At 37.7% G+C, this 27,619-nt stretch overlaps 1 protein-coding gene across 3 annotated transcripts in view; it reads left to right on the top strand.

Annotated features, from left to right (window-relative positions):
* MICU3 (mitochondrial calcium uptake family member 3) overlaps positions 1-27,619 on the top strand; it is a 97,132-nt gene that overhangs the window by 13,447 nt on the left and 56,066 nt on the right. For all 3 annotated transcript variants that reach the window (XM_039256282.1, XM_039256283.1, XM_039256281.1), the window contains exon 2: positions 23,771-23,924. In XM_039256282.1, the coding sequence (XP_039112213.1) occupies positions 23,771-23,924 (154 nt within the window). The remainder of the gene's footprint in view (positions 1-23,770; positions 23,925-27,619) is intronic.

Below are 27,619 nucleotides of genomic sequence, written 5' to 3'. Positions count from 1 at the left end.
GGGCCACATCTAAGTGCCAGAGATACTAGCTGTATGCCTAGGAAGAAGAGTTAATGACTTCATTAACATAATTAATATATTTTTGTACCACCAACTATTTCAAACATCATACCCTTAACTTTTTAATTCTCCTTATAGGAACTGATAACTTCTCAAGTTCAAATAGGATTTTAATTGAAAGTATATATACTAAATAAATGTCACAACATTATGTGTAGATTTTATGTTGTCCTCAAGTAATCTGAGTAAATTGCAGTCTGCAAAAATAAATCTTACTGCACTGATGAAACCTAAAGGAGAACCTGCCTGCCTACCCCAAGCCTTACAGGTTTCCTTGTGGTAGAAGAAATTCATTGGCTTAATCTCTCTAAACACCACCTCTTTGAACCTGGTCTGCTTTCCAGGTGTAAACTCTATAAGCTGCTAGAAATTTATGAACCTGTTATGGTTCCTGCAAATTCTGTATTTGGGAATAGAGAAGAACTTACTTTGTTTCCCTGAGCATCAGCCTTTTTCTCTTCCTTCATAGGTAAATTTCTAGATGGGAATATTTTAAACTTTCTCTTAGATAATGAAACTGAATCTCACATAATACTAAGTATAAAACCTTGAGAATGAAGTTAGAAACTATGTATTAATTATGCCTTTAAAAATGTTTATATCTTGGGGCACCTGTGTGGCTCTGTTGGTTAAGCATCTGACTTCAGCTTAGGTCATTGTGGTTAGTGAGTTCAAGCCCTATATTGAGCTTTGCACTGGCAGCTCCAAGCCTGGGGCCTGCTTCCGATTCTGTGTCTCCCTCTCTCTCCACCTCTCCGCTGCTCACACTCAAAAATAAATAAACATTTAAAAAATTTTAATGTTTATATCTCAAATGAAATATATATATATTAAATATATAAAGAGGTTCAGTTTTAGTGCGCTGTCACAGTCTGTCTTTGTAACAGTAACTGAGTCATTTAACCTTGCAGGGTTATCATTTTTCTTGAATGTCATAGGAATCTGTGACTTCCATTAAATGTCATAGGTAAGAGGACTGATTTGAATTTGTAAGGCCCATTTCAGCTATATCATTCTTTAATCTTAAAATCACTCTATTCTTCTTAATATTTTATTTGATTATTACTAGTAGTTGCTTTAAACTTGTTCCCATCTTTTAATCCTCTCTAAACTTAATTTTTTGAAGTTTTTATTTTTATTCAATTAACTTATAGTGTTATATTAGTTTCAGGTGTACAATATAGCAATTCAACACTTCCATACATCACCTGGTGCTCATCACAAGTACACTCCTCAATCCCCTTCACCTATTTCACCCATCCCCCCCACCTCCCTCCCCTCTGGGAGCCCTCGGTGTGTTCTCTGTAATAAAGAGTCTGTTCCTTGATTTGTCTTTCTCTCTCCCTCTCTTTTTATTCCCTTCTTTGTTTTGTTTCTTAAGTAACCCATATGGGTGAAAACACATGGTATTTGTGTTTCTCTGACTTATTTTGCTTAGCGTAATACTCTTTAGCTCCATCCATATCATTGCAAATGGCAGGATTTCATTTGTCTGAGTAGTATTCCACTGTACATATATTTTAAATCCATGTTGGGGCGCCTGGGTAGGTCAGTGGGTTAAGCGTCCGACTTCAGTTCAGGTCATGATCTCACGGTTCGTGGGTTCGAGCCCCGCATCGGGCTCTGTGCTGACAGCTAGCTCAGAGCCTGGAGCCTGTTTCAGATTCTGTGTCTCCCTCTTTCTCTGACTCTCCCCTGCTTACGCTCTCTCTCTCTCTCAGAAATAAATAAAACATTTAAAAAATTTTTAAATAAATCAATCCATGTTATAAATTAAAACATCGGTTTATAAACTATGTCCCGGATAATGCCTTTTCAGCTGTCATTCTTATTTATTCAAGGGACATTTAAGTTCTCTCAGAAAATAAAATGCCGGTGTGGGGGGAATAAACTGCCAGAAGTAATATTATATGATTTTAAAAACTTGTTTATCCTTTTTAATAATAATTTCTACAAGTGAAAAATCTAATTTTTAAGGTTTTATACCGTTTGTTAGTGCTTTTATCTTACATTCTCTTTTTAAAGTTGTTTTTGCCAAATTTAAAAGGTATACAAAAACTGTACAGTTGACCCTTGAACAGTGTGGGAGTATGGGCACCAAACCCCTGTGCCGTCAAAATTTCACGTATAACTTTTGACTCTCTCCAGACTTAACTGTTACTAGCCTGTTTCCCAGAAGCCTTACTGATAAATAGTTGATTAACACACATTTTGTATGTGGTATATATTATATGCATAATATTATAATATGCAACACTTTATTCTTACACCAAGGTAAGCTAGAGGAAAAACATTATTAAGATCATAAGGGGGGAGCCTGGGTGGCTCAGTTGGCTAAGTATCCGACTTCAGCTCAGGTCATGATCTCACGGTTTGTGGGTTCAAGCCCCATGTCGGGCTCTGTGCTGACAGCTCAGAGCCTGGAGCCTGCTTCAGATTCTGTGTCTCTCTCACTTTCTGCCCCTCCCCGCCTCAAGCTTTGTCTCTCTCTGTCTCAAAAATAAATAAACATTTAAAAAAGAAGAAGAAAATCATAAGGAAGAGAAATACATTTATGGTACTGTATTTATTGGGGAAAAAATCTGTATTGGTGAACCTGTGTTGAGGGGTGAACTGTATATCCCACCACTCGAATGAATAATTGTTAACATTTTTATGTATTTGCTTCTAGTTTTCTTTCAGAGATAAATTCTGTCTACATGTGCTGACCTTTTAATAATATTGAGGAATATTGGCCTCTATTAGAGTTTCTCTTCACATTTTAAAAATAAATTTATAGTTTCAAGACGAAAACTGACAATGCGGTATGAAGCTTACATTTAAACAAAGTTTTCAAGAAAACCGAATACATGCCCAGAAAGAGTTTATGATGGATTTATAGATGCAGGTCTAGATAGTGTCAAGAACTGATGGATCTCATGATTGAAGACAGCATTTTAGGTATCAGGTAATTCTTAGGATTCGAAAAATCTTGTTTTGTGTTTTAAAGTGAACCACTGTGTCCCAGCATGAAAGTTTAATGTCCTGAGACCAGGGCTTTTGAAATCATTCACCTTTTAAGTGATTCCGTGAACTTGTGCTCAGTGCTGCCCCCAGTGGCTTCAGAGTTCAAAGTTCAAGTAACAGAGAGGCTCCAGGAGTTTTCCATTGTTAAGAGCATGAGCCTTTCTTTCCCTACCCTCCCACCTCCTATACCACCTCTTCCCCTCCCCAAGTACCTCGGCCAGCGGCTCGGATGAACCAGCTGATACCTGTAAGTTTATAATTGAAAAAGAAAGGGTGTTGGCGACGTCAAGAGTTAGCACCGCTGAGACAGAACAGTCAGCCTGCGTGTGCTCTTCCTTAACCAGTTTCCGTCCCACTAGTGGCAGCTGGTGATTTACTGACTGACTTAGCCCTTTCTTGGGAACAGCATTAAGCTCAGGCAAGGAACACCTCGGCTGAGAAGTTTCAGGCATTATTAAATAGGCTTTAAACAGTCTCTCACAGTCCTCACTTAGGTCACCGGTGACTTTTTTTTTTTTAAGATAAAATATTCTGGACATAGAACCAAGTCGTCATTAGGTTGGTCTTTCCTTTGTTTCACCATTTGCCCAGTCAGGCCCCAGATTTTGACAAAAATGATCGTGCCTGTCTCCCTTCCTACTCCATCCCGCCCACCCACAAATTACACACCAGTATTTACCAAAAGCTACGCTACACACATGCTACACTGTAAAAATGCAGAGTTAGCACTTTGGGGCGCAGGCTGTGGAGTGTGGAGATGGTCTTTGAAGACCCCCAGGATCTTTTGCGGTCCCACACACCCATTCTGCAGGTTTTGTCCTTCATGGGAGGCCTCTCGCTTTTCTCAGCAAAACACAAAATGAGCTGCCTCGCAACCTTCTCCCCCTTCCCCTCCCCTGGGACGGGTGTGTGCCCTGTGCGCCCACAGGCTTTACCGCACTTGGGCTGCTGTAGAGCACAGCAACCGTACCGACTCCTCAAAGGACATCCCCTCAAGCCACTCCTCTGGTGTCAAGACAAGTAGAACCCCCCTACCCAGTTGAAACCCACAGTCAGATATGACAGGGGCCAGTACTCAGGAGAGTGCCTTCTTCTCTCTTTGTCACCATCCTCTGAAAGGTAGGAATGCTGCATCAGCCTTTCCTCTAGAAGGATGTGACCCCCTGTGGGCACTTGACATTGGCTTCCTTGGCAGGAACCGGGTCACCCTCATCAGATTTTTTCCATTTCATCAGGAACATGAGTTCTTCACTAGAGTCTGTAGCTCCAGTAATCGGCTCCATCCAGCTCCAGACCACTGGCCAAGTCCCGTGGCTTTTCTGACTCTTCTTTCTTCTTCTTTGGTTTGTTCTGTCCCTTATTTTCAGAGTCAGAGTCAGAGTCAGTTTTGCACTTGCCTTCCTCTGATTTACCTGTTCCGTGTACCGTTTTCTGTGACCATAGACAGTGGGCACTGAGGTCAGGACAGTCCCGGTTGTCTCCCGGCTCCCAGGGGCTGGCCTCCTCTCAGGACCCCTCCCGTGTCAGGAGGTGCTCCACTTCGCCTGCTCCGCTCTGTGCCCGGGAACTCCTTACGCCCACGTAGTCTTCCTCCCCTTCAGCACCTCCTTCACTTTTTTCTTATTTTTTTCTTCCCTCCAGTGCCCGCCAGCTTTCTGATCTAAAGGGTGGTGCTGCTCAGAGCTGTGCCCCAGAGCAGCAGAGGAAACGGTGCCACACCAGTGGTGTGTCAGGCCAGTGGGGAAAGTGGCCTCCAGGAAAGGAACAAATCTCTTCACTTTCTGAAGCTTGTTTTTGTCTGAGCAATAGAAACAAAGGCTAATACAGCATTATGGTTGAGAGTGTGGTCTTCGGAGTCAGAATACCTAGGTTTGAATCTCGCTGTTTTACTGAAGAACGTTGCCTAAGCTGATTAAATTACATGCCTCCCTCCCCTCATCTGTAGAGTAGGGGTAGTGATGGTACCTACATTACAGGTTAAGAACTTAAAATGGTCAGGCATATAAGAAGGTCTTGCTGTGTGTTAACTTTTTTTTTCTTTTTATGTAATTAGGTAGGGACTTTATGGATAGCAGCAAGGTCACTATGTCAGGTAACCTTCAAATCTCCCCTTCATTGCCCTGCTTGCAATGCTGGTGTTGGAACTTGCAAACATTTCTTTTTTGCCGGTGGAGCTTGCATCAGGGACACTGTAGGTGAAGAGGTTGCTTTCTGAGTCTGCTGCGCCGCGGTTCTTGTTCCTGGGGCAGCACCGAGAAACGCCCAGTGACGCTCATCTTCGCTGTTCTGTGCCAGGGGCCAGTCAGGAAATGGAAACCACATGGTAATTTGAATGCATAAGGTTCAATATGAAGAATTACTAACTATTGACAATAGGTAAGCTACTAAGAAGGAATCAGAATTCAAAAGAATATCCTAGCGCAGAGGGAGAGAACCTAAGGACAAAACAAACTTGGAAGGGCAGCCACCTCCCTAGGTTGGGATTTAGGCCTCGTTAGAGAAGGTGTGTTCATAGTAAGAGCTTTTCCGCAGTTGCTGGCTGAGGCTGGCAGACAGGGAAACACGAGCTAGAACTGGCAACCCAGAAGTCACCTGCTCTGTGTTACTGGGCCATTGTTGGCAGACAGGGAACCACAGGCTGGATTGTGCTTGCAGGAGATCCCCCACTGGAACGCAAGCAAGTAGGCCAAGGCTGGTTGGTGGGCAGAGAACTTGAAGTTGTGACTGGTAAGCAGGAAACCCCTCCACAGGGGTGCAGGTAAGCCAAGGACTCTAGGACTGATCTTACTGTTTGTTTGTTTGTGTATAAAGGATCCAAAAGAGAGGGTACATAGTGAAATGTCCCAGTGTCCGAGTTCTTTCAGAATAAAATGCCAGCTTGAAGGAAATGACCTGCCAGAACATTTTTAAGACCTCTATAAGTGAGTAGAGAAAAAGGGCAGACGAGTCACTCTGTGGTTGGTGTTATGGACTGAGTGTTCATCCCCCCCCCCCCAATTCATATGTGAAAGCTCTAGCCCCTGGTGTGGCTGTATTTGGAAATGGGGTCTCTAAGGAAATCATAAGGTGAAATGAGGTCATAAGGGTAGGCTTCTGGTCTGATAGGATTAGTGTCCTTGTAAGAAGAGACACGAGGGAGGGATCTCACTCACACGTTGTTAGTGTGCCCACACACTGAGGAAAGTCCGTGTGAGGGTACAGAAGGAAGGTGACCATCTGCAAGCCAGAAACTTTCTGTGCTGGCACCTTGATCTTGGACTTCTAGCTTCTAAAACGATGAGAAAATAAATTTCTGTTTAATCTATCCAGTCTGTAGTATTTTGTTATGGCAGCCTGAGCTAACTATACAGTTGGGTAAGTTCAAGGTGATTCTTTTAGAGTAGAATAGTCCAAACTATTAGTGCTGTGTTATGTTCATTTCTTTCACTTGCAATCTAGAAAAGCTATCTTAGAGTCATGTAGCCAGGCCTAGAAGACAGTGGCTTAGTGCACAGCCAGAGATTTTGTCATTGTCAGCCACCACTCTCAAGAAATAAATAAAATCTACATACTCTATAATCTAGATGTTTGGAACTGAGCTGGGAAAACTGCGAGAAAGGTGAGAGAGTATTAGGCAGATGGGAGCCTCAAGGAAATACCAGGTCATCGGAATAGTTCTAACATCATGGACTTATTTATTTATTTATTTTTAATGGTTTATTTATTTCTGAGAGAGAGAGACAGACATTGTGAGCCAGGGGAGGGTCAGAGTGAGAGGGAGACACAGAATCTGAAACAGGCTCCAGGCTCTGAGCTAGCTGTTAGCACAGAGCCCGACGCGGGACTCGAACCCATGAACCGTGAGATCATGACCTGAACTGAAGTCAGACGCTTAACCGACTGAGCCACCCAGGCGCCCCATCATGGACATATTTAGAAAACTCCCAACTTACAGTGCCATAGAGGCACTTGATACCCCAAATGTTATGCATGGAGCTAAGCTGTCTAAGGCTATTTCTGGACCCTGCTGATTAACAGAGTAGACACCCTTGATGAATTGATTCTGCTGGCCAGGGGAGAAGGAATTGTTCTCATTTGGTTTTCATTTCATCTTTATAATTTGTGGAGTTAGTATTTATTTGTCCATTTACAGTTGAAAATGCTAAGGTTCAGAGAGCTTATTTTTCCCAAGGTTGCTTTACTAGGAAGTGGTGAACATAGGCCTGAAGGAGTACAAAACCAATGTACTTTTATTCCACTATGCCAAGCTGTCTAATGTAGAAGAACACTAGATTTACACTAGACTCAGTAGCTATCTCTGTGCTTGAGGAAGGTTTCTCTAGACTAAGCTGGTAGACTCTTCTAAAATTGGGCCAATAACCTATGTGTTGCTTGCTTTTTAAAAAATAATACTCCATTCCACAACTTTTTCTAAAGTCTGTGTGTATGTGTATTTCTTTAAAGCATAAACTTTCTCTTTTTTTACCTATTCTTTCATTACTTGGTTTATTTCACCCATCCATGTGTCCTGTGGATCTTACTATAGTACCACCTCTTTTTTCTTTTTTTTTTTGAGAGAGAGAGAGAGAGAGAGAGTGAGTGAGTGCAGGAGCACACGCAAGCAGGAGCAGGGCAGAGGAGGAGAGAGAGAGAATCTTTAAAAAAAAATTTTTTTTTAATGTTTATTTTTGAGAGAGAGGGGAACAGGAGCAGGGGGGAGGGGTGTGTGGGAGAGAGACAGACACAGAATCCAAAGCAGGCTCCAGGCTCTAGGCTGTCCGCACAGAGCCCCATAGGGCTCAAACTCATGAGCTGCGAGAACATGACCTGAGCTGAAGTCAGACGCTTAACCAACTGAGCCACCCAGGCGCCCTGAGAGAGAGTCTTAAGCAGGCTCCATGCTCAGCATGGACCCCAGTGTGGGGCTCGAGCCCCACGACTCTGGAATCGTGACCTGAGCCAAAATCAAGAGTTGGTCACTCAACTGACTGAGCCATCCAGGCACCCCAGTATACTACCACCTCTTGATCTCCCATCTCTTTTTTAATAGCTACAGACTACTCCAATATTTAACTATGATCTCACTCATGGAAGTTTTGATTATTTCCATTTTTTTTTAATGTTTTATTTATTTCTAGGAGAGAGAGAGAGAGACAGCGCGAGCAGGGGAGGGTCAGAGAGAGAGGGAGTCACAGACTGAAACAGGCTCCAGGCTCTGAGCTGGCAGTTAGCACAGAACCCGACACGGGGCTCAAAGCCACGAACCTCAAGATCATGACCTAAGCGAAAGTCGGACACTTAACTGACGAAGCCTCCCAGGCGCCCCTGATTGTTTACATTTTTACTGTCAGAAACAATGCTGCAGTGAATATCCAGGTTTCTATGTAGATGCACATATTAAAATGCTAGGCCCATCACTTCTAAGTTTTAATAGCACCTATTGAATTGTTCTTCAGAATGGTTGCATCCAAATACACTTCTGTCCCGATTGTAATGAACTTCTAGTGTCCCCTTTACTTAGTATTATCAAATTTAATTGTTTCCAATTCGAGTGTGAAAAAATGATTTATCATGATTGTTACAAATTCCATATCTAAAAAAAAAAATTCCATTTCTGTGATTACTGGTGAGGTAGAGAATTTTTTGTTTGTTTATAGTTTCCTAGGAATTGCCTTTTAATATCTCCACCAATTTTTGTTTTTTATTGACTTCTAGGACATACAGAATTTAAATCCTCTTCCTACTTTATAGGTCATAAATGTTTTCTCTCATCTCAAGCCTTTAAAATATATTTACAGACCTATAAACTTAGACACGTATATCATTTTCTTTGTAACACAGATGTGACCATACTGTCCCTATTGTTCTTGCCTTTTAGACTGATATTCTACTAAGATGTTATTATAGCAATATATCATAGATCTCTGATTCTTATATTTAGGCACTATTCCAACCTGTGGATATACTGTAATATATGTTTAATATTTATTTCATTTTCAGTGCTTTTTAAAAATCAGATTTGATAGGGATTTATCTATTTTATTGGTCTTTTCAAATACTACCTTTTAAAATTAAATTCATTTACTGGTATATTGTTTTAATTTTACATTTATCTTTAGTGATTATTCCCTTCTGTTATCTTCAAATTTATCTTACCCTATTTTTTGCCTTCTTGAATTGAATACATAGTTTATTTACTTTAAATTCTTATTTTTTCAAATAAATACAGTTAAGGTTATTAATTTTCCCGTGTCAGTGATGGCTTTGACCAGATTACACAGATTGCTATTTGTAAATCCCTAACTGTCATTTATTCTCAAAAAGCTTGTAATCTCAGTTTTTATTTCATCTTTAACCCAAGAATTGCCTAACTGTATAGTAGTATATCTTAAATTTCCCAAAGTGGTCTTTTTTATGCTGATTTTTTTTTTTTTTTTTTTTTTTTTTTTTTTGCTGATAAATTTTAGCACTTTCCATATGAGGCAAGGAATAAAACTGAATGATTTCTTTTTTTAAAAAATAACATTGTCAACTTTCAAAAATAAAGTACATAGATAATATAATGCATAGCTATATATTCACTGACAACTTAAAAATAAACTATCAGCATATATACCTCTGTCATAATTCTCTCTCTTCCCCAAAGAGATAACCAGTGTTCTAAATTTGATTTTTATTCATTTCCCTGGAAGTTTTCATAATTTTATTATAAGTGAATGTATCCTTGAATAATATACACTTAGTTTATAGTATCTTTTTCTTTTTTTATATAAACTTTTTTTAACATTTATTTATTTGAGAGAGAGAGACAGAGAGAGTGTGTGAGCAGGACAGGGGCAGAGAGAGAGGGAAACACAGAATCTGAAGCAGGCCCCAGGCTCTGAGCTGTCAGCACAGAGCCCAACGTAGGGGTCAAACTCACAAGCTGCGAGATCATGACCTGAGCTGAAATTGGATGCTTAACCGACTAAGCCACCCAGGTGCCCCTAGTATCTTTTTCTAATTTGTGTTTTTATTTAACATTATCTTTAAAAAACTTAATCGATATTGATACAGGTACCCCTGGTAAATTTATTTTTACCACTCTATAATACTCTGAATATTTCATTGAGACATTATAACTTCCACATTTTTATCTTATTGATATTTTGTGAAGACTAATATATGGTCAGTTTATATATTTTGTTTATTAAAAACAAACATCTCATTTGTTTTGTTACACAGATTTTTTTCTTACATAGTTTCTTCATTTGATCTTTCCCTTTCTAGTAGAGATTTGTTGACATCTCAGTCATGATCATGAGTTGGTCAAATTAAATTTTTCTAACAGGTTTTCCATCATAGAGTTTTAAGCTATTTAGCTTTATGTGTGTAATATCTTCTTGGTGAATTTTTCTTTGCCCCGTTTAATCCTTTTGGCCCTTAATTTGGTGTATTTTCAAGAATTCTGGGCAATGTTTAATTCTGACTTTTGTAAGGAATATTTATATGACTTCTTAAAAATACAGTGTGAGAGTTGCTCTTTTTTTTCCTAATGTTTATTTAGCTTTGAGAGGGACAGAGACAGACTGTGAGTAGAGGTGGAACAGAGAGAGAGAGAGGAAGACACAGAATCTGAAGCGCACTCCAGGCTCTGGGCTGTCAGCATAGAGCCCGACGCGGGGCTCGAACTCAAACTGTGAGATCATGTCCTGAGCCAAAATCAAGAATCAGATGCTTAACTGACTCAGCCACCCAAGTGCCCCGGTTACACATATATTGAACAGAAGTTTGTAACTTATACCCCTGAAATTTGAGGATAAATCAATATCAAAAACTTTCCCATTCCAAAAAAGATAAATTATTGAATATGTTTTACTGTGTGGCCTTCCCAACCACACAGTTCTGAAGTCAATTACATTGTTAATACCAGCTGATTATTGATGTTTTAATATTATGCTTTAATTTTTAAAGGAATCATTATTTAACAATTATAATAAATTTTACAGCTACACGCCTCTATTTATTTATTTAGCAAATTTTGGAGAACCTGCTACAGGCCAGAGACTCTTGTAGGCCTTAGGGAAGCAGAAGTTTATGACTTTAAACAAAAGTTTCTGCCTTCATGGAATATATATTTTTTTCAGAAGGCTACATGTACAAATATTGGATGTTAGTACATTTATAATATGTAAAGGCTAGGTGAGATCATCAAGGGAGTAATTACAGATTTTAAAAAGAGATGAGGTCCAAGGACTTGCAGAGAAGCTCCAAGAAGGAACTGCCAGAAGATTAAAAGGAAAATCAGGAAGGTGACGTCTGGGAAAGAGAAAATTGTTTCAAGGAAAAAGTATCAACTGTGTCAGATGCTGTAAGATGAAAACTGAGAACTGACCTTTGAATTTAGCAACAAAGACATCACGGATGACCTTGGTAGACAGTTTTAGTGGAGTGGTAGAGAGGAGACCCTGCTGAAGTAGAGCAAATCGGAGGCAGGAAGTGAATGCAGGAGAGAAGGTGGGGAAGAAGGGAAGAGTAGCCAAATGGAGAAGTGGGACAGGAGGAATACCAACATGTGGATGCTGGAGGGAAGTACTCAGTAGTAGAAAAATAGTGAGGTAGGGAGGTAGTGCTGGAGCAAAGGCCTGGAATAGACACCAGGGAGATGTACACACTAAACCTCAATGCATACGGACTCATTAGAGAGAGGCTTTACTTACATCATCCTCCTGTCAATCATCCTCAAAATTTTGAGACAATATTTGTGAAAGTACTTTGTAAACTTGTAAAGAACCTTAAAATGTAAGCTACTATAACAATACAAGTAGAGACTTCAGAATAAGTGGTCAGTTGCTTTTTCTTTTTTTATAACTTTTTTTTTTTGGTCTGTTTGATCTCAGCCTGGGAAATCCTATTGGCTGTTCTTCAGCTGTGTGTATTTCCACATGGACACATGTACCTAGCATCAAAACACTTCACCTAGAGTACTTTGGGATTTTCCCACACTGGGAATTTGATATTTAACCTTTCGACCACCCAACAAGCAAAGAAAATATTACCCTTTTATCTTCTTAGAAGCTTTTAAATGAGCCTTGAGCCATTTGAGACAGCCAAGTGAAGTACTTCCGTGAACATCTTTTTAGCTAGGATAAAAATAGATGTGAATAGAATTTCATGATTCTTATCCTAAAAAAATATAAACAATATATATAAATTTGAAAGATTTTTCTATTCGGTGTTTTATGAAAATGTTAGCACAGTTGCCAGTATCTAGTAGGACCTAATAGCAAATACTTAGCTTCCTACATAAAATCAAATAAATGCTTAATCATTCTTTATTTTTAAAAATTAGTATGAATTGGATTTAAAATCAGTTTTTTAAAGAAACTAATAAGGATGAGTAATCAAAATAATTTTGGTTAATACAAATGGATTTTATTTTTCCTTCCATTTTCCATTCTCTTGGCTCTGCTAGAAGGTAATACATTATACAGTGTTTAGATAATTGATATAATTGTTTCACGTTACCTCTTTAGCGTATTATCAGCTTGTAGGCATCAGTTTCTCTAATTGTCAAGTAGTGAATCCTTTATCTGGCATTTAATCTTGCCTCCCTGGGAAAATCAGACCTTACCACTGGGTAAATTTTCAAATTGCTGACCCGAAGTAACATGAGCTGTGCCTTGGCAGTGAACCTTCCCTTTCTGTTATTCATAGGAAGGATAATAATGTGCTCCGTTGCCTGCAGGCCCTTGTTTCACTGCCTTAAGAAGTAACATCTAAGTACTAGTTGCAGAGGTCTGAGTTTGGAAATTCCAAAGAAGATAATTGTATTGACACAATATTTTTATTTCTTTTGGAAAGATGAGGTAATTAAAAAGTGTAACTTTTATCATTTCTACCACTTCTTAAACCACTCATCTTGCTCATGTCAACATGACTTAGACATTCCACAAAGTTACTTAAAAATGATCATTATTTATTTTTATGAATACATTTTGTATTTTATTTTACAGGTGTGTTTGAAATTTTTACTTCCATGTAAACTCTCCCATTGTTATACATAAGAAAACTGAGATTAAAATGTAGCTCTCAATTCTTCAGTAAGACCAAAAAGATAGAGCTTTCTTGAGCTAGAAAAAGAAATCCCTGAATATTTTTAGCAAACTTGAAAAGATTATTAAGCAATTTCCATAAAATAATTTCCTAGGAGGTATAAAATGTAATATCTTAGGAGGAATAAAATGAAAAGGCAAATTTAAATTCTCTTTTACCTCTAGATTTTTCTGATTTCGTTTTTCTGCTTTGTGGCCTTGCACTTACAAATAAGGTAACTTGTGTGACCAAACCTGAGGTCTGTGCTTGGCTAGTTTTCAATAGCAGTTTTGCAAGATCTTTTTGACAAGAAAAATTCCATTATTTTCACAAAATTTGCCATATCTAAAAAGTTTGCAGTGATATCTTCCCTTAAACTGAAAATGTCAGTATTTTCCAAATCCATGGAAAAGTAGCACTATAAAAATTTTAACATATCTATTTAGAGTATGAAGCCAAGAAATCCTAATTGTGTTACACTTAATACAGTTGATATTTGTCAAAGTCACACATGCTGTAACTTCATTATTTTGAAGTTTGATGATACTTTATTTTCAGAGTGAATTTTACTATATTAAATAAAGTTCTTAGAATTTAATTCTAACAATTAGAAGTTTTTAGAGTTTTTTATTTCAATATTTTGAGTGTAGCAATCTGTCACCAAATTTAGTGTAGGAATAACTCAGTTTTAGAATTGCAGAGCAAAAATTTGAAGACAATTATATTTTTCCCTATAGATCGTTCAATTCAGATTTTGTAAAGTAAGCTGTAGGACAGTAATTACTTTTCAGCCTCCCATAGATGAAGTGGGGAGATCTTTGGAGGTGGAGCAAAGAACATCAGTTTACACTCAGTAGCTCTCAACATTTAAGAATGGAGGACCAGACCCAGTGTTTTCTTAATCTCACTGCAGTGTTTGGTGAAAACGTCAGAGATACTTAAAAATTTTGCTAAATTTGGAAATGCAGAGCTAGGGAGGGTGCAAATGCAAACATTAAACTTGAAGTCAGTAGTGGCTGTGTCTAAGACTTTGGAAAGAGATACAGAATGCAGAAGATAAAATGCATGGAACTCTCAACCTAAGTGAATCACAGCAGTTTAGTATTTCCTGAAAAATTGATAAAGGTGATTTATCAGCCTCCCCTGAGGCTTCCAGTCCTACAAAAGTGGTTTGTTTTACAAGGAATCTCTCTCCAAGTCTTTGTTAAATGTACATATGATTCTAGTATTTTTCTCCCTTGTCCTTTATATCCCATGAGTTGTTGATGTTGTTACCCAGAGTTGGCATGACAGACTGCAAGCTCTTGACCATAATCTCTTTTCTTCCCCGCTAATGGTTAGGGTTGTGGATGTCCAGTTTGGGTTTTTTTTTATTATTATTTATTTTCCTTCATCTCTTAACACTTAAGTGTGGCCATGTGACTAAGTTCTCTTCAACTGAGTGTGAGCAGAAGTGATTTATACTACTTCTCGGCTTGGCCAAAAAAAGCTTCTCACATGAACTTCTTGCGTGCCGCCCCGCCCCCTTCCACACTTCAGGTGATAATGGCATCATCTTTAGTCTCTGAAGCAGAGTTCCCTGATCCCATCTCCAACCCCGGTCCTGAGCTCTTAGGTGAGAAATGAACATACTTCTGTTGTGTTTAAGCCATTACATTTGAGGATTTTAGTCTATCCTGTCTTATACAATAGAGAAAGGATTACTTGGTGAAGGCTTGGATCACTGAGAAGGGAGGAAGTGATTATTTTTTGATGACAGTGAATTAATTTTGTCAGCTGGACTGATCCCCTGTATTCTTCTCATATGAAAGCTCACCTATTAGGTGATACAGATCTATTAGGTTCACTCTGACCGCAGACGCTAAGACAAAGGAGCTTAATGGCTGATTGGCCACTTTTGACATTATTTTTTTTTTTCTTTTTCTTTTTTTCTTTTTTATTTTTTTACAAATAGTTTATTGTCAAATTAGTTTCTACATAACACTCAGTGCTCATCCCCAAAGTGCCCTCCTCCATGCCCATCCCCCCCTCCCCCCCACATCTATACCATGGAATACTACACTTTTGACATTATTAATAGAAGTGATCTCTGTGATTTAATTGTAGTCTTATGGATTCCTATCTTATACCCCAGTGACCTTATGCCAATTTTCTGGGAACTAAATTTCTTTTTTCTGAATCCAGGTTTCTCTTCACTTGGTCTCCTCATCTCTTCTTTAAATAATGGTCTTACGCCAATTTGCCTGCTGTTTGAATCTGTCTGTATCACCTGTATTCCTGGCTGATACCCACAGTCTGGGTCTTGTACTCGGTTCAGAATTGTGCCAAATGAATCATATGCTCTATTTCCCTTACCTTTTCTGTTCTGGCTTCTCTTCCCTCCACTGCTGTACCCTCCTTTTAGTCCTTCATATAGCAAAAAGGGTAGTCTACCAAATTTGAGCATCTTCTAAATCATATTTGTATTTGTGTTTTTCTCCAACAATTACCAAGTACTTCTATGTTGGAACTACCAATATTCATTCAAATTTGAAAAGCAATATTGTCCTCTTTCTGGCCTTCCCTAATGCATATACTGTTAAAACTTTCACCAAACTGTCCATTTGTTTTTATTCCTATAATCAAAAGTTGGAATATTGTGAATTTCATTAAACCTTTTTGGAAAGATATTATAGAAGCAAAAATTATATTCTTTTTTAAAAATTTTTAACATGTATTCATTTTTGAGAGACAGAGTGCAAGCAGGGGAGGAGCAGAAAGAAAGGGAGACACAGAATCTGAAGCAGGCTCCAGGCTCTGAGCTGTCAACACAGAGCCCAATGCGGGGCTCAAACTCACTGACTGTGAGATCATGACCTGAGATGAAGTCGAACACTCAACCAACTGAGCCACCCAGGTGCTCCTATATTCTTTATTGTAGAAGAGAATTGGTAATGTGTACTGAGAGAAGCTAAGTGAAGTAATATGTAGCTAGTAACATTGCCATTATAGTTGACCCTTGAATAACGCAGAGGTTGGGGCACCACTGCCACGCCCAGTTGAAAGCCCCCATATAACTTTTGACTCCTCCAGAAACTTAACTACTAATAGCCTCCTGTTGATTGGAAAGCCTTACCAATAACATAAGCAGTGGATAACACATATTTTGTGCATTATATGTATTATATACTGTATTCTTGCATAAAGTGAGCTAGAGAAAATGTTACGAAAATCATAAAGAAGAGAATGTACATTTACAGAGCTGTACTGCCTTTACTTTAAAAAATTGTGTAAGTGTATGTGTGCAGTTCAAGCCTGTGTTCAAGAGTCAAGTGTACTTTAAAATTTTAAGTAATAGAACCATTTTAAAATCTAAATATGTAGTTTGTATATGTTGTAGCCACTTGGGAGGGGTGCCTGAGAATGGAGTGTTCCACATTTTAAGACTTAAGCCACAGATTACTTTTGCCTGCATCCCTACTTAAGAGATTCATTTAACCAGAATTTTTACTCTCAAAATAGTAAAAAAAACAAAAAATAAATTTCATCTGCCTTCTTATTACAACAGCTAAACTTACGCATACCATTCTAATGCCATATCTTTTTCACTAAAACTTTAGAGCATCCTTTATCATCTCTATCTGAATGCCTAGTTTGGAATCAGAAACTTCTCTTTTGATTGTGTCCTTGTCTACCACCTGAGCCAGACTCAGTCAGTATTCCTTTGGCCCTCAGTTACCCAGCTTCCGGTCACGTTTTCACAGTCGTTTGCTAGTCCCCATAGTCATCATTTACCAAGCCCCTTAGATGTGCCAGGCATTATGTTAATCACTGGTTAAGTTCTTATAAGAACTACTCTTCCTCTCAAGGAATTCATGGTTAGATGGCAGAGACAGATAGGTACATAGATCATTGCAACCCCGTGTGAATGGGGGAACGGAGTGCAAGTACCAGAGCAAAGAAGTATAAAGAAAATAACTAGGATTTCTTGAAGGTACGGTATTGAATCTCAGGGAACTCTCAACATTTTCACTGTTGTCAAAGTCAAGGGATGTGATTAATTAGGATTGATTTAGAGCAGTATCTTAGACAGTAGAGAGGGCATAGCAGCAGCAGGTTTCTGACACGTATCCTTTCTGAGAGTGTGAGCTCAAGAATCATGTAGACCATTTGATATGGAGCAAAGATTCATCTTCTTGGTAATAGCTGCAAAAGTATCAGGGTTCACTTCCAGAGAAATTGAAAAGCTGAACAGGAAGCTGAGGTTGATCGAAAATACTATTGGAGCTGACCATAGCTTAGGGACCATTATAGTTCCTAGGCACAGAGTGAAATTAGACTCATCTTGTTTCTATGAACAGGTTGGGACCAGATGTTGGTTATTAGTTTAGGTGGTTCCATGAGTAGTAACAGTAGACAGCCATGTTGATAACTAGCAGATCTCTATAGCAGACACCAAAATTAAGCATTGAGGAGACCTGATAAAGTAGTTTAACACCAAGCACTGGGGCAAGGATAAGTGTGCGCTGTAATCCCAGGGGAACTACTGAAGTATTCAGGAAAAGGCCTTAGGCACAGGTTGGCAGGAACACAAGTACTGAAAGTGGGAAATAAGGGATAGGTTCTGATAATAGGAAAAAAATCAGAAGTTCAGTTCCTAGTTCGAGAACAGGAGAGACACCACCACCCAGATCTCTGGCCTGAAAGGCTTTGATTACTTCTAACATGGGACAGATTGGTTCCAGAGACTGAAGTGAAATGGATACCACAAATAGTGCTTAAGTATCTTCAACCTCAGGTGTTAGAGGAAGAGGAAGTCAAAGATACTGTTTCAGTATCAGAGTTCTCATAGTGAAGACACTGGTTCTTCTAAACACTAAGGAAAACATGAATTCAAGGTGCAAATAATATTAATTATATTTAATCTCCAGGAATTTTTCATTAGAACAAATTTTTGAAATGGATAATTAATAAGCTGTATACTTCACACATTGATGTGCTGATTACTGCTAACAAAAATTATGTTTCAGTCTCCCTGCATTTAAGAGTATCTTCAGTGGGTCCTCTGATAACAACAGCTATCTTCCACCTTATATATTTCACCTTATAATAAGCCATTTAAAAGAGGCATCTCCAGAAAAGATGGAACATGGAAACTTTGTGTTAAACTTTATGTTGTGTCTACTTTGGAGACATTAGTTACTAGATGCATAACCAGTCTTCAGCTCCATATATGTTTCTACTACCCTCCAGCTTCTTGGAGAGGCCATTTCCCTTGTAGCCGTTATAAACTTGAGGGTTTTCTCTATAATACTCCTTAGCAACTTAAAGGCTGTCACTTCTTCAATCCCAAGTGTTTTTGAGTTTGACTGTCAACCTATGGAAAATTAAGAATTTTTCTTAAACGACCATGACTTCTATAATTCCTGTCAGTATTTTCCCTGCAGTTCACAGATGGTCTGGTTATACTTTACCACTTTTGAAAGCTTATTTTTTTAAGTACATAATATTGGATTCATAATAAAGATTTTCATTTTGGTAATGTTTCTTACAACTAATGGTATATAATTCAGATTTTTTGGCTTTCAGGTTAGTTTTTCCAATTGCCTTACATACATTATTCTTATGGATGAATTTTTCTATATTGGGAATTTGTGATGCAGAAGTATTATTTACTGGAACAGTACATATTAATGAAAAATATTTAGGTTAATTTTAAGTTTTAGGAATTAACTTTAAAAAGATATATTGGATTGAGATAAGCAAAAAGGGTATTAAAGTAGATCAGCCAGTGAATACAGATGTAGTTAACCTGTTCCTTGTAATATAAGGATTATACCCATAGACTCATACCAATTGCCACAGAGAAATGGCTGTATTTGTTTTTTAAAATGCTCAGAACATTAACATGATGCAAGATCATCATCATTTGCCAACAACCAAGACTGCCAAGAGGATTAGTAAACTGGTTTGAATATCATTTTCCCTTTATTTATTGGTTCTTGATTTTGAATGTTTAGAATAGTGATGTTAGAACTTCAGAAGGTTTAGATTTTTTTAAACTTTAGAAAATTCAACAGCAAAGCTGTATCTTTTAAAGGTCTGAGAGTTCTGTCTCATATTTTGGGAATCTACTAATCTGAAGCTGTCCCTTTCCTCCAAGATTCTAGTAATTCATGGACCAGCTGCTCCTTATCAGCCTCCTAAACACTGTAAAGTTTAGTGTGGTTAGAACTGTACCACAGTAAAAGAAAAAAAAATTTACTAAATTCTTCCTCTGCACTGTTAAGATCATTCATTAAGAAAATAGTCTGTTCCTAAAGTCCAGAGAAGGAAGCACATGGACACTTGGAAGTTTTGAAAGTGATTAGGCATATGTAGGTAGAACATGATTAAACTAAGACTATTCATATATGACTCTTTAAAATAGTTTTAGATTAGGTAATCTTGCAGTTGATTATTTTATAATGAACTCATTTGCATTAGTAGGCACGCACAAAATATCTGTTGAATGAGTGAATTTAGCTCATTAGTTGATTTTAAATACTCATCTTGGAAACTAAAAATTGTTAATAGATTATGTAAATAATAGAGTTTTTTCCAATAATTTTTTAGTTTTTGCTTGACGATTTCTGTTTATGCTTGTACTTGTCCAGCACGTTTTAAATTTTTGTTTGGTTTATGCTTCTATTTTGGTTTAAGAAAAAAGGTAAAGAAGCAAGAAGAGCAGATGATCTCTGGTCATGAGAACCATTCTAATCCAAACACATTTATTTCCAAGGAGCATAGGAAAACAGGTAAACACCCACTGCTGATTTAAAGTAGAAGATAATGATCAACACCAACAGTAGACATTGCATTTAATGGTGATTCATTAGAAACATTCTCTTCGAAACATGGCACAAGGAAAGAATATTATTATTGATAACTATTCCACATCTTATTTAGAGACGTTGCCGTCTCATAAGTAAGGCAATGAAAATGACTATAAATATTAAAAAGGAAAAGCCACAATCGTCATTATTATGAAAGAATTTATGATTATTTACTTAGAAAATCCAAGGAAAAATGTTATTAAAATGAAGGAATTAAAAAAGGTAATTGGGTACAGGGCAATATACCAAAGTCAGTAGCTTTCCCATTCATCAGAAATAGCCAGTTGAAAATGTAACAGAAATAAAATGCTCCATTCACAGTTCACAATTACACAGAAACTATAAAAGGTACCAAAAAATTCACCGAAGATATTTAAAACTTATATGAAGAAAACTGCAAAACTTTACCCAAAGACATAGTTGAAGACCTAAATAAATAGATCTCCATCTTCCCAGATGGGAAAAATCAAGTCCCCTAAGTTATACCAAAATTGAATGTCATCCCCAATAATATGCTAGTAGTATTATTTAAATAGAATTTGACACATTGATTTCTAAGTTCAGTTAGAAGAGAAAATTGAATATCAATCACCATGAATATTTTTAAAAGATTGATAATAAGATGAAATCTCACTTTGCATAGTATCAAAGCATAGCCACAAGCTATAGTAATTAAAACAGTGTGGCATCTGAATAGGAAGAGACAAGTAAGTCAGTAGAAATGAAGAGAGAATATAAAGCCAAGGAAAGGGAGCACCTGGGTTGCTCAGTTGATTAAGTGTCCAGCTCTTGATCTTGGCTCATGTCATGATCTCCTGGTGTGTGAGTTCAAGTTCTGCCTTGGGCTCTGGGCTAATAGCATGAAACCTGATTGGGTTTATGTCTCCCTCTCTCTCTGCCCCTTTCCTACTTGCTCTCTATCTCTCTTTCAAAATAAATAAATAAAAATACACTTAAAAAAAAAATAAAGGCCAACAAAAGCTTTGATTTTCTGTTCTGTTCTTCATCTCATTGCATTCTCCAGCCAGATGAACCCATTACTCCCAGTTGATGGTAACTAGACTCTTCTAGGATCATTCTGGTATACTGGGTTAACATGGGAAAATTGGTTTTTACTTTTTACCAGTTTATGTTACATTTGAGCAGTGCCAGTATCTATGACTACACTATCTCTTATCACACTAAGCTGAGAAGAGGCCGTCAGGGAAGCAACAAGTCTGCAGTAGTAGGAAGCCCTTTTAAGCGCCCAGGCTCTGGTTCTTTCTTTTTCTTTTTTTTATAATTTTTTTTTTAATGTTTTATTTGTTTCTAGGAGAGAGAGAGAGAGAGAGACAGCATGAGCAGGAGAGGGTCAGAGAGAGAAGGAGTCACAGACTCCGAAACAGCCTCCAGGCTCCGAGCTGGCAGTCAGCACAGAGCCGGATGCCGGGCTCGAACCCATGAACCGCGAGATCATGACCTAAGCGAAAGTCGGACACTTAACCGACTAAGCCACCCAGGCGCCCCTGGTTATTTCTTTTATACGTAAATCATATTCTTCCCTTTGAGGATATACATTTTTTTGTCTGAGACATAACCATTCACAAACTCCTTCCCAGCCCTTCTTTTAAGGTGGTGCTAAATAAACCTGAAGTCACCACCTAACGCCATTATCAGAATGATGGGTACCATTATTGCTAAGTCAGCAGGGAGTAGAATTCATACAGTGGAGTTTTTTGTTGTTGTTTCAAAAATGTATTTAAATTCCAATTAACGTATAGTGTAATATTAGTTTGATGAGTAGAATTTAGTGATTCATAACTTGCATATAACACCCGGTGCTCATCACAAGTGTCCTCCTTAATACCCATCACCCCAAAAACCCATCCTTCTGCCCACCTCCCCTACAGTAACCCTCAGTTTGTTCTTTGTAGTCAAGAGTCTGTTTTGAGGGCACCCGGATGGCTCAGTGGTCAAGTGCCCAACTCTCAATTTCACTCTCAACTAGCATTTTTTTCTGTCCATATAGATTATATATTTCTTAAAGGCAGAGACATTATATTCTATCTCTTACGTATGCCATTAAAAAGTAGGGAGTGAACTTTCTATTAGTTTTTATCTGACTACTTGTATACTGTTTTAAAAAGTCTTAGTCTTCAGAATAATGGGAAAAGATTAGTCATTTGCCTGGCTTTTTATTTAATAAAGTGTGACTTAGAAATACAAAATGTAGTCTCCTTGTTGAAAGTTCTTATGAATTGTTTTGATATGACTTCTCAATATCTTAGATATTTAAATAACTTTAATAGTTTCTACACAATCTGTATTATGACTTAATAGACATAGAAGAGACAATAAAGAGAGTAAGTTTGCCATATTAAATAAGAATTTTTTTAATGAAATGTGTAAAAATGCTTTTTGTATTTTTGATAATGTAAATTGTTGTTAACTCCACAGAGGCAGAATGAAAATATGTATGAAAAGGTTTTGATTTACCAACCAAATCCACTCCTAGAAATTTATCTCAACTCTTTGTAGATATATGTAAATATATATATTTTAGGCTGGTCGTTATAACATTGTTTTATAATAGTAAAATACTGTGAATCACCTAAATATGTGCTATGCTACTTTTACTATGAAATATTACCCAGCAACTAAAAAATGGTCTGTTAGACTATTTAGTTACATAGGAAAATAGCCTTGATTTATTAATAAGTTAAAAAATAACAGATTACTGAACAATATAGTGTAATCTCATTTTTTGCCAGAAAAGAAAAATATCTATATATCTATAAATACTTAAAATCCTGTTTTCTAACTTATATACAGTAACTATGCATGTATTTTGTAATCAGGAAAAAATTATTAAAAATAGATTTGCCATAATTCAGAAAGAAAATAAGTAACAGTGATAAAGATAAAATTATTTATCTATGAGGAATGATCTTGCAATTAAGGAAAACAAAAGAGGCTTCCTTTCCCCCCATATACACATACTGCTTCTAATTCTGTTCATCTTAACCTTAGGTAGAATTCAGAATGGTCATTGGTGGTAATTGTACTATAGGGATCTAGAGTTGGCAACTTCACTTCTAATCTAAGCACTGCCACGAAGCAGTTTCCTTCAGGGTAGCCCTAAATAGCTTTCAGGGTTTCACTTATTTTATTTTATTTTATTTTTTAAAATATTTCTTTAATGTTCATTTATTTTGAGAGAGAGGGAAAGTATGTGCATGAGAGCAGGAAAGGGGCAGAGAGAGGGGAGAGAGAGAATCCCAAGCAGGCTCCACACTGTCGGCCCAGAACACCACGTGGGGCTCAGTCTTACAAACTGAGATCATGACCTGAGCTAAAATCAAGAGCAGGATGCTCAACCTACTGAGCCACACACGTGCTCCTCACTTATTTATTTATTTTTTTAAGAAAATCAATAGACTATAGCAAATAGTCTTCTAAATAGATAAATAAGGCTACATAGAGAACACATAGTAGGCAAGAGTTAGTGTTCCTTCTAAAGAAACTGCTAGCTCAGAATTTTAATATTCTCTGAAAGTAAAACAAATAAATTACAGGTCCTTCAAAGTGGCCGTTCAGAATTTTCAAGCCCTTAATGACGTTTATTGTAGGATCTTTCAAACATTAATTCATTTAATTCATATGGGTAACTTATTTATAAAATGATTCATTTCTCCAGAATTCAGTATTATCACACTTTTTCATTTACTCTGTTGATTCACTTTCAACATTTTTGAAAGCATTTATCTTCTAAAAGAAGATGTTATTTCACATAGTCCAAATTTATCTGCTTTCTTTAGGTTGCTGTCAACAGAACAGACATTGAAGACTTAGACCTCTATGCTACATCTCGGGAAAGGAGATTTCGTTTGTTTGCCTCTATAGAATGTGAGGGACAGTTATTCATGACTCCGTATGATTTTATTTTGGCTGTTACAACAGATGAGCCCAAATGTAAGTATATTTCTTAAATTCTCTTAATAATTTTATAATATTTTTTTCTTAACTCTAGTTTGGAAAAGGGTAGAGCAGTATAGGTTTTTCAGAACAACTAACCAAATAATGTGGTATTTCAGAAGACATTATGTTGTGCAATCTTACTAGACTAATATTTCATATAAACTCCTGATAGCTCTTTTCTTTTCACAAACTTTCATTTATTTTCTTTCTCAGTTCATCAAACTTAAAAACACCTCACTCTTGATATTCTTTTTTATTTTAGTTTATTTATTTATTTTGAGAGAGAGAGAGAAAGAAAGAGAGAGAGAGCACTAGCACTGGAGGGGCGGGGAGGTGGGGAGAGAAGCCCAAGCAGGCTCCACACTGTCAACGCAGACTTGGGGCCCAAACTCAGGAACTGTGAGATCATGACCTGAGCCAAAGAGTTCTATGTTAACTGACTGAGCCATCGAGGTGCCCAATATAGTTGGTGTATATTCTCCCTCTTCAGTTCTTATGTCTAGCATAAACAGAGTAATTCAGAGGACTGGATTTGAAGCTAGACCTGGGTGAAGAACTCTACCTGTATCTCTTCTGTATTTGTCTTGCTCCTACAGTGTAAACAGAGACTAATTGTTACTCATCTTTCTATGTGTTAAGAGCAGTGGTTCTCAACCCCTTTGGCGTTATGTACATTCTTGCAAATCTCATCAGTGTCTGATTAATAGAAGACAGCTTATTCTCACCTACTTTTTTCATCTGGTACATTGCAATGTGTTGTTTTTCATGAAGTATATTAAGAAAATCTGCCTCACAGATAAGTAGGCAAAGGAAAGAATTTTAATAACCTTTTCAGATAATTGTAGATGTTCTTCTTGGTTACTCTGTCAACACTTGGCTAGTGGTAGTTTCTTAAAGTTTTGTTGCAGTGTGGAATTTGAAACTTTTGACATCTGTTATGTTAAAACCCATGGGTCTATATTTGTGCTTTGAATGGATTTTTTACCCTTATAATCTTATAACATCAAATGGAAGATACTGGTTCACTAAGTTATGCAGATCTTCCAAATGTTGACATATTTATTATACAATTTTTTTAAAAAATTGCATTGCTAGATATTATCATAACATTATCATAAAAATCGTTATGTATTGGAAAGCTCATGGTGGTGGATACAAGTTTTCCCAAATTCTAATTTTCACTTGAAAGCTCAAATGTTATGACTGGCAACAAATATTGTTGGTGGTTACCCTGAAGTGATAGCTGACTGTTCATTTGTAAGTCGATGCCTGCCAAGTACCGAAGTCTGAATAACCGTAATTTGTCAGCCGTCCTTTCAAGTAAAAACGTATTCCCTGAAAACAGGTTCAGTTCACAACTCACAGAATCACAGTGCTTGTTCTCAAGACAACCATGGTCCTTTGGAATACAGCAGAAATGCTTCATGCACATTCCCGTTTCATCTCACAGCGTAGTATCACATGCACGTAAAGACACCTATCAAAGGCCAGGTATTGGGGCACCTGGGTGGCTCAGTCGGTTAAGCAGCCAACTTTGGCTCAGGTCATGATCTCACGGTTTGTGGGTTTGAGCCCCGCATCGGGCTCTGTGCTGATGGCTAGCTCAGAGCCTGGAGCCTGTTTCAGATTCTCTGTCTCCCTCTCTCTCTGGCCCTCCTCTGCTCATGCTCTGTCTCTCTCTCTCAGGAGAAAAAAAAAAAAAAAGCCAGGTATTGCGCTAGGCACTGGAGATAAAATGGTGAGGGGAACAAAAAATAAATAAATAAATGCCCTCCACCCTCATGAAGCTTACAGTCTGGTGGAAGGAATCACTGCTGATCAGTGAAATAGACAAATCAACAGCAAAGGATGTCTGTGATCGGTGCCATGAAAGAAGAATACTTGAGGCTGTGAGAGTATATTTTTGAGAAGTAACCTAGTCAGGTGGCTCAGGGAAATCTTTCCTGGGCAAATAAATTTCAACGTGAAATATGAATGATGAGTAAGAGTTAACTAGGCAAATAGGTTGAGAGAAGAGAATTTCAGCAGAAGAAACAGCATGGATCCAGATGCCATGACAAGAGGGAATGTGATACGCGGAGGAGGGGAAACTGATCTGGGCGGCTATAGCACAAGGAGCAAGGAAGGATATGGTAAAACATGTGGTTGGGGGTGTGGGCTGGTGCCAAAGCTTTGAGCCTGGAAGCTTATATTAAACATTTCTGTTTTCATCCTAAAAGTAATAGAAAATATGGCAGTAGTTTAAGCTGCAGAAGAATTTAGTGTGTTGAAAAACAATTCAACTGACTACATTTTAAAGATCTTTTTGGCTTTATTTCAGTGATTCTTGAATCAGGCAGCATCCCATCTAGCAGACAGAAAGGAGCTCCAAGGAGCTATACGAAAGACATATAGGCAGAAAGGAGCTGGAATAAGGATGTCACACTAGGCAAAAATGTGGGTTGATTATTACAAGGTTACTCTCGTCTGTCAGGCAGATTACCTAACTAGTGCTGATTGACTGATTTAAGATTCCAGTTCTGGCAGAGCAGAAACTGTAATTAAGTTAAGTTTTGACTTGGTGACATGGGTCTTAGCCTAAGCAGCTCTGTTGGACCTGTTGCCTTGTTTTTATCAGGTACATACCATAATTAGACTGTGTTTTGAAAAGATTTTTCAGAGTGGAGATAGATTGGAGAGGGCCAGAGTGAGCACAAGCAGATCAGAGAGGAGACTCTTGTCCAGGCTTGGAAAGCTTCTAATAATGGTAGCAGTGGTGATGATGGACTAATGAGTACTAAAAATTTCTGGCTGGCTTAACCATATGGATGGCAGTAGGGACCAGGTTTGAAGGGAAAAATTATAACTTCAACTGTGGACATGATGGATTTAAGATGCCTTAGACATCTAAAGGAGGAGATATGGAAGATACACTTGGATCTGGCTTTTGATGATTCATTTTAGTTCCTTGAAAATCAGTGTACCAAACAATCAGTTGTTTGATAATCTACTTGAAACTGCCAAACAAATGCCTGAAGTTATATTAGAACAAATTATAGCCATTTTTTTCTTCAGAGACAGAGATATGACAAAACCTTAACATAAAATCCTCAAGTTCTAATACAGCATGGTAACCGTAGCTGATTAATAACCATATTGTATAATTATAAAAATTTCTAAGAAAGTAAATATTAAGCATCCTCAGCAGTAACCAAAAAAGCAACTATGTGAGGTGAAAAAAAATATGTAAAAGTTCAAAAAAATTATATCCTAAATAAGTTGGCAAATTGGCCACTTTGCACATTAGCTTTTAATCAATTAATTTTTGATACTCGAGAGTATTTCCATTGGAGATGAGGGGAGAGGGCTGGGTAGAGTATATATTTAGAGCTCATCTGTACGTGGTAATTAATGCAGTATGCATGGATGAGATTGCCTAGGAGGCAGTGTAGTATGAGAATATAGAGGACCAAGGATCAGTCCTTGAGGAGTTACTAGCCTTTACGTGGTGAAGGTACAAAGGTTTGGAAGATGAGCCTCAGAAGGACATGCAGGAGTGCCCAGAGACCTGGGAAGCAGGTCGTGAGTACGGAGGCATAGAGGCCCAGGAGCATGAACAGAATGGTCAAGTGAGATGTCAAGTCAGATGAGGACAGAAAAATGTCCACCAGATTTAGTTAATTTGATGGTTATTGATGACTTTTATAAAA

This window comes from Hyaena hyaena, unplaced genomic scaffold (genome assembly GCF_003009895.1).
Source record: "Hyaena hyaena isolate Hyena2069 unplaced genomic scaffold, ASM300989v1 scaffold_562, whole genome shotgun sequence".
In the NCBI taxonomy this organism is placed as follows: Eukaryota; Metazoa; Chordata; class Mammalia; order Carnivora; family Hyaenidae; genus Hyaena; species Hyaena hyaena.
The sequence above is the reverse complement of the archived record's forward strand: the minus strand, read 5'-3'. Positions and strand labels throughout refer to the sequence as shown.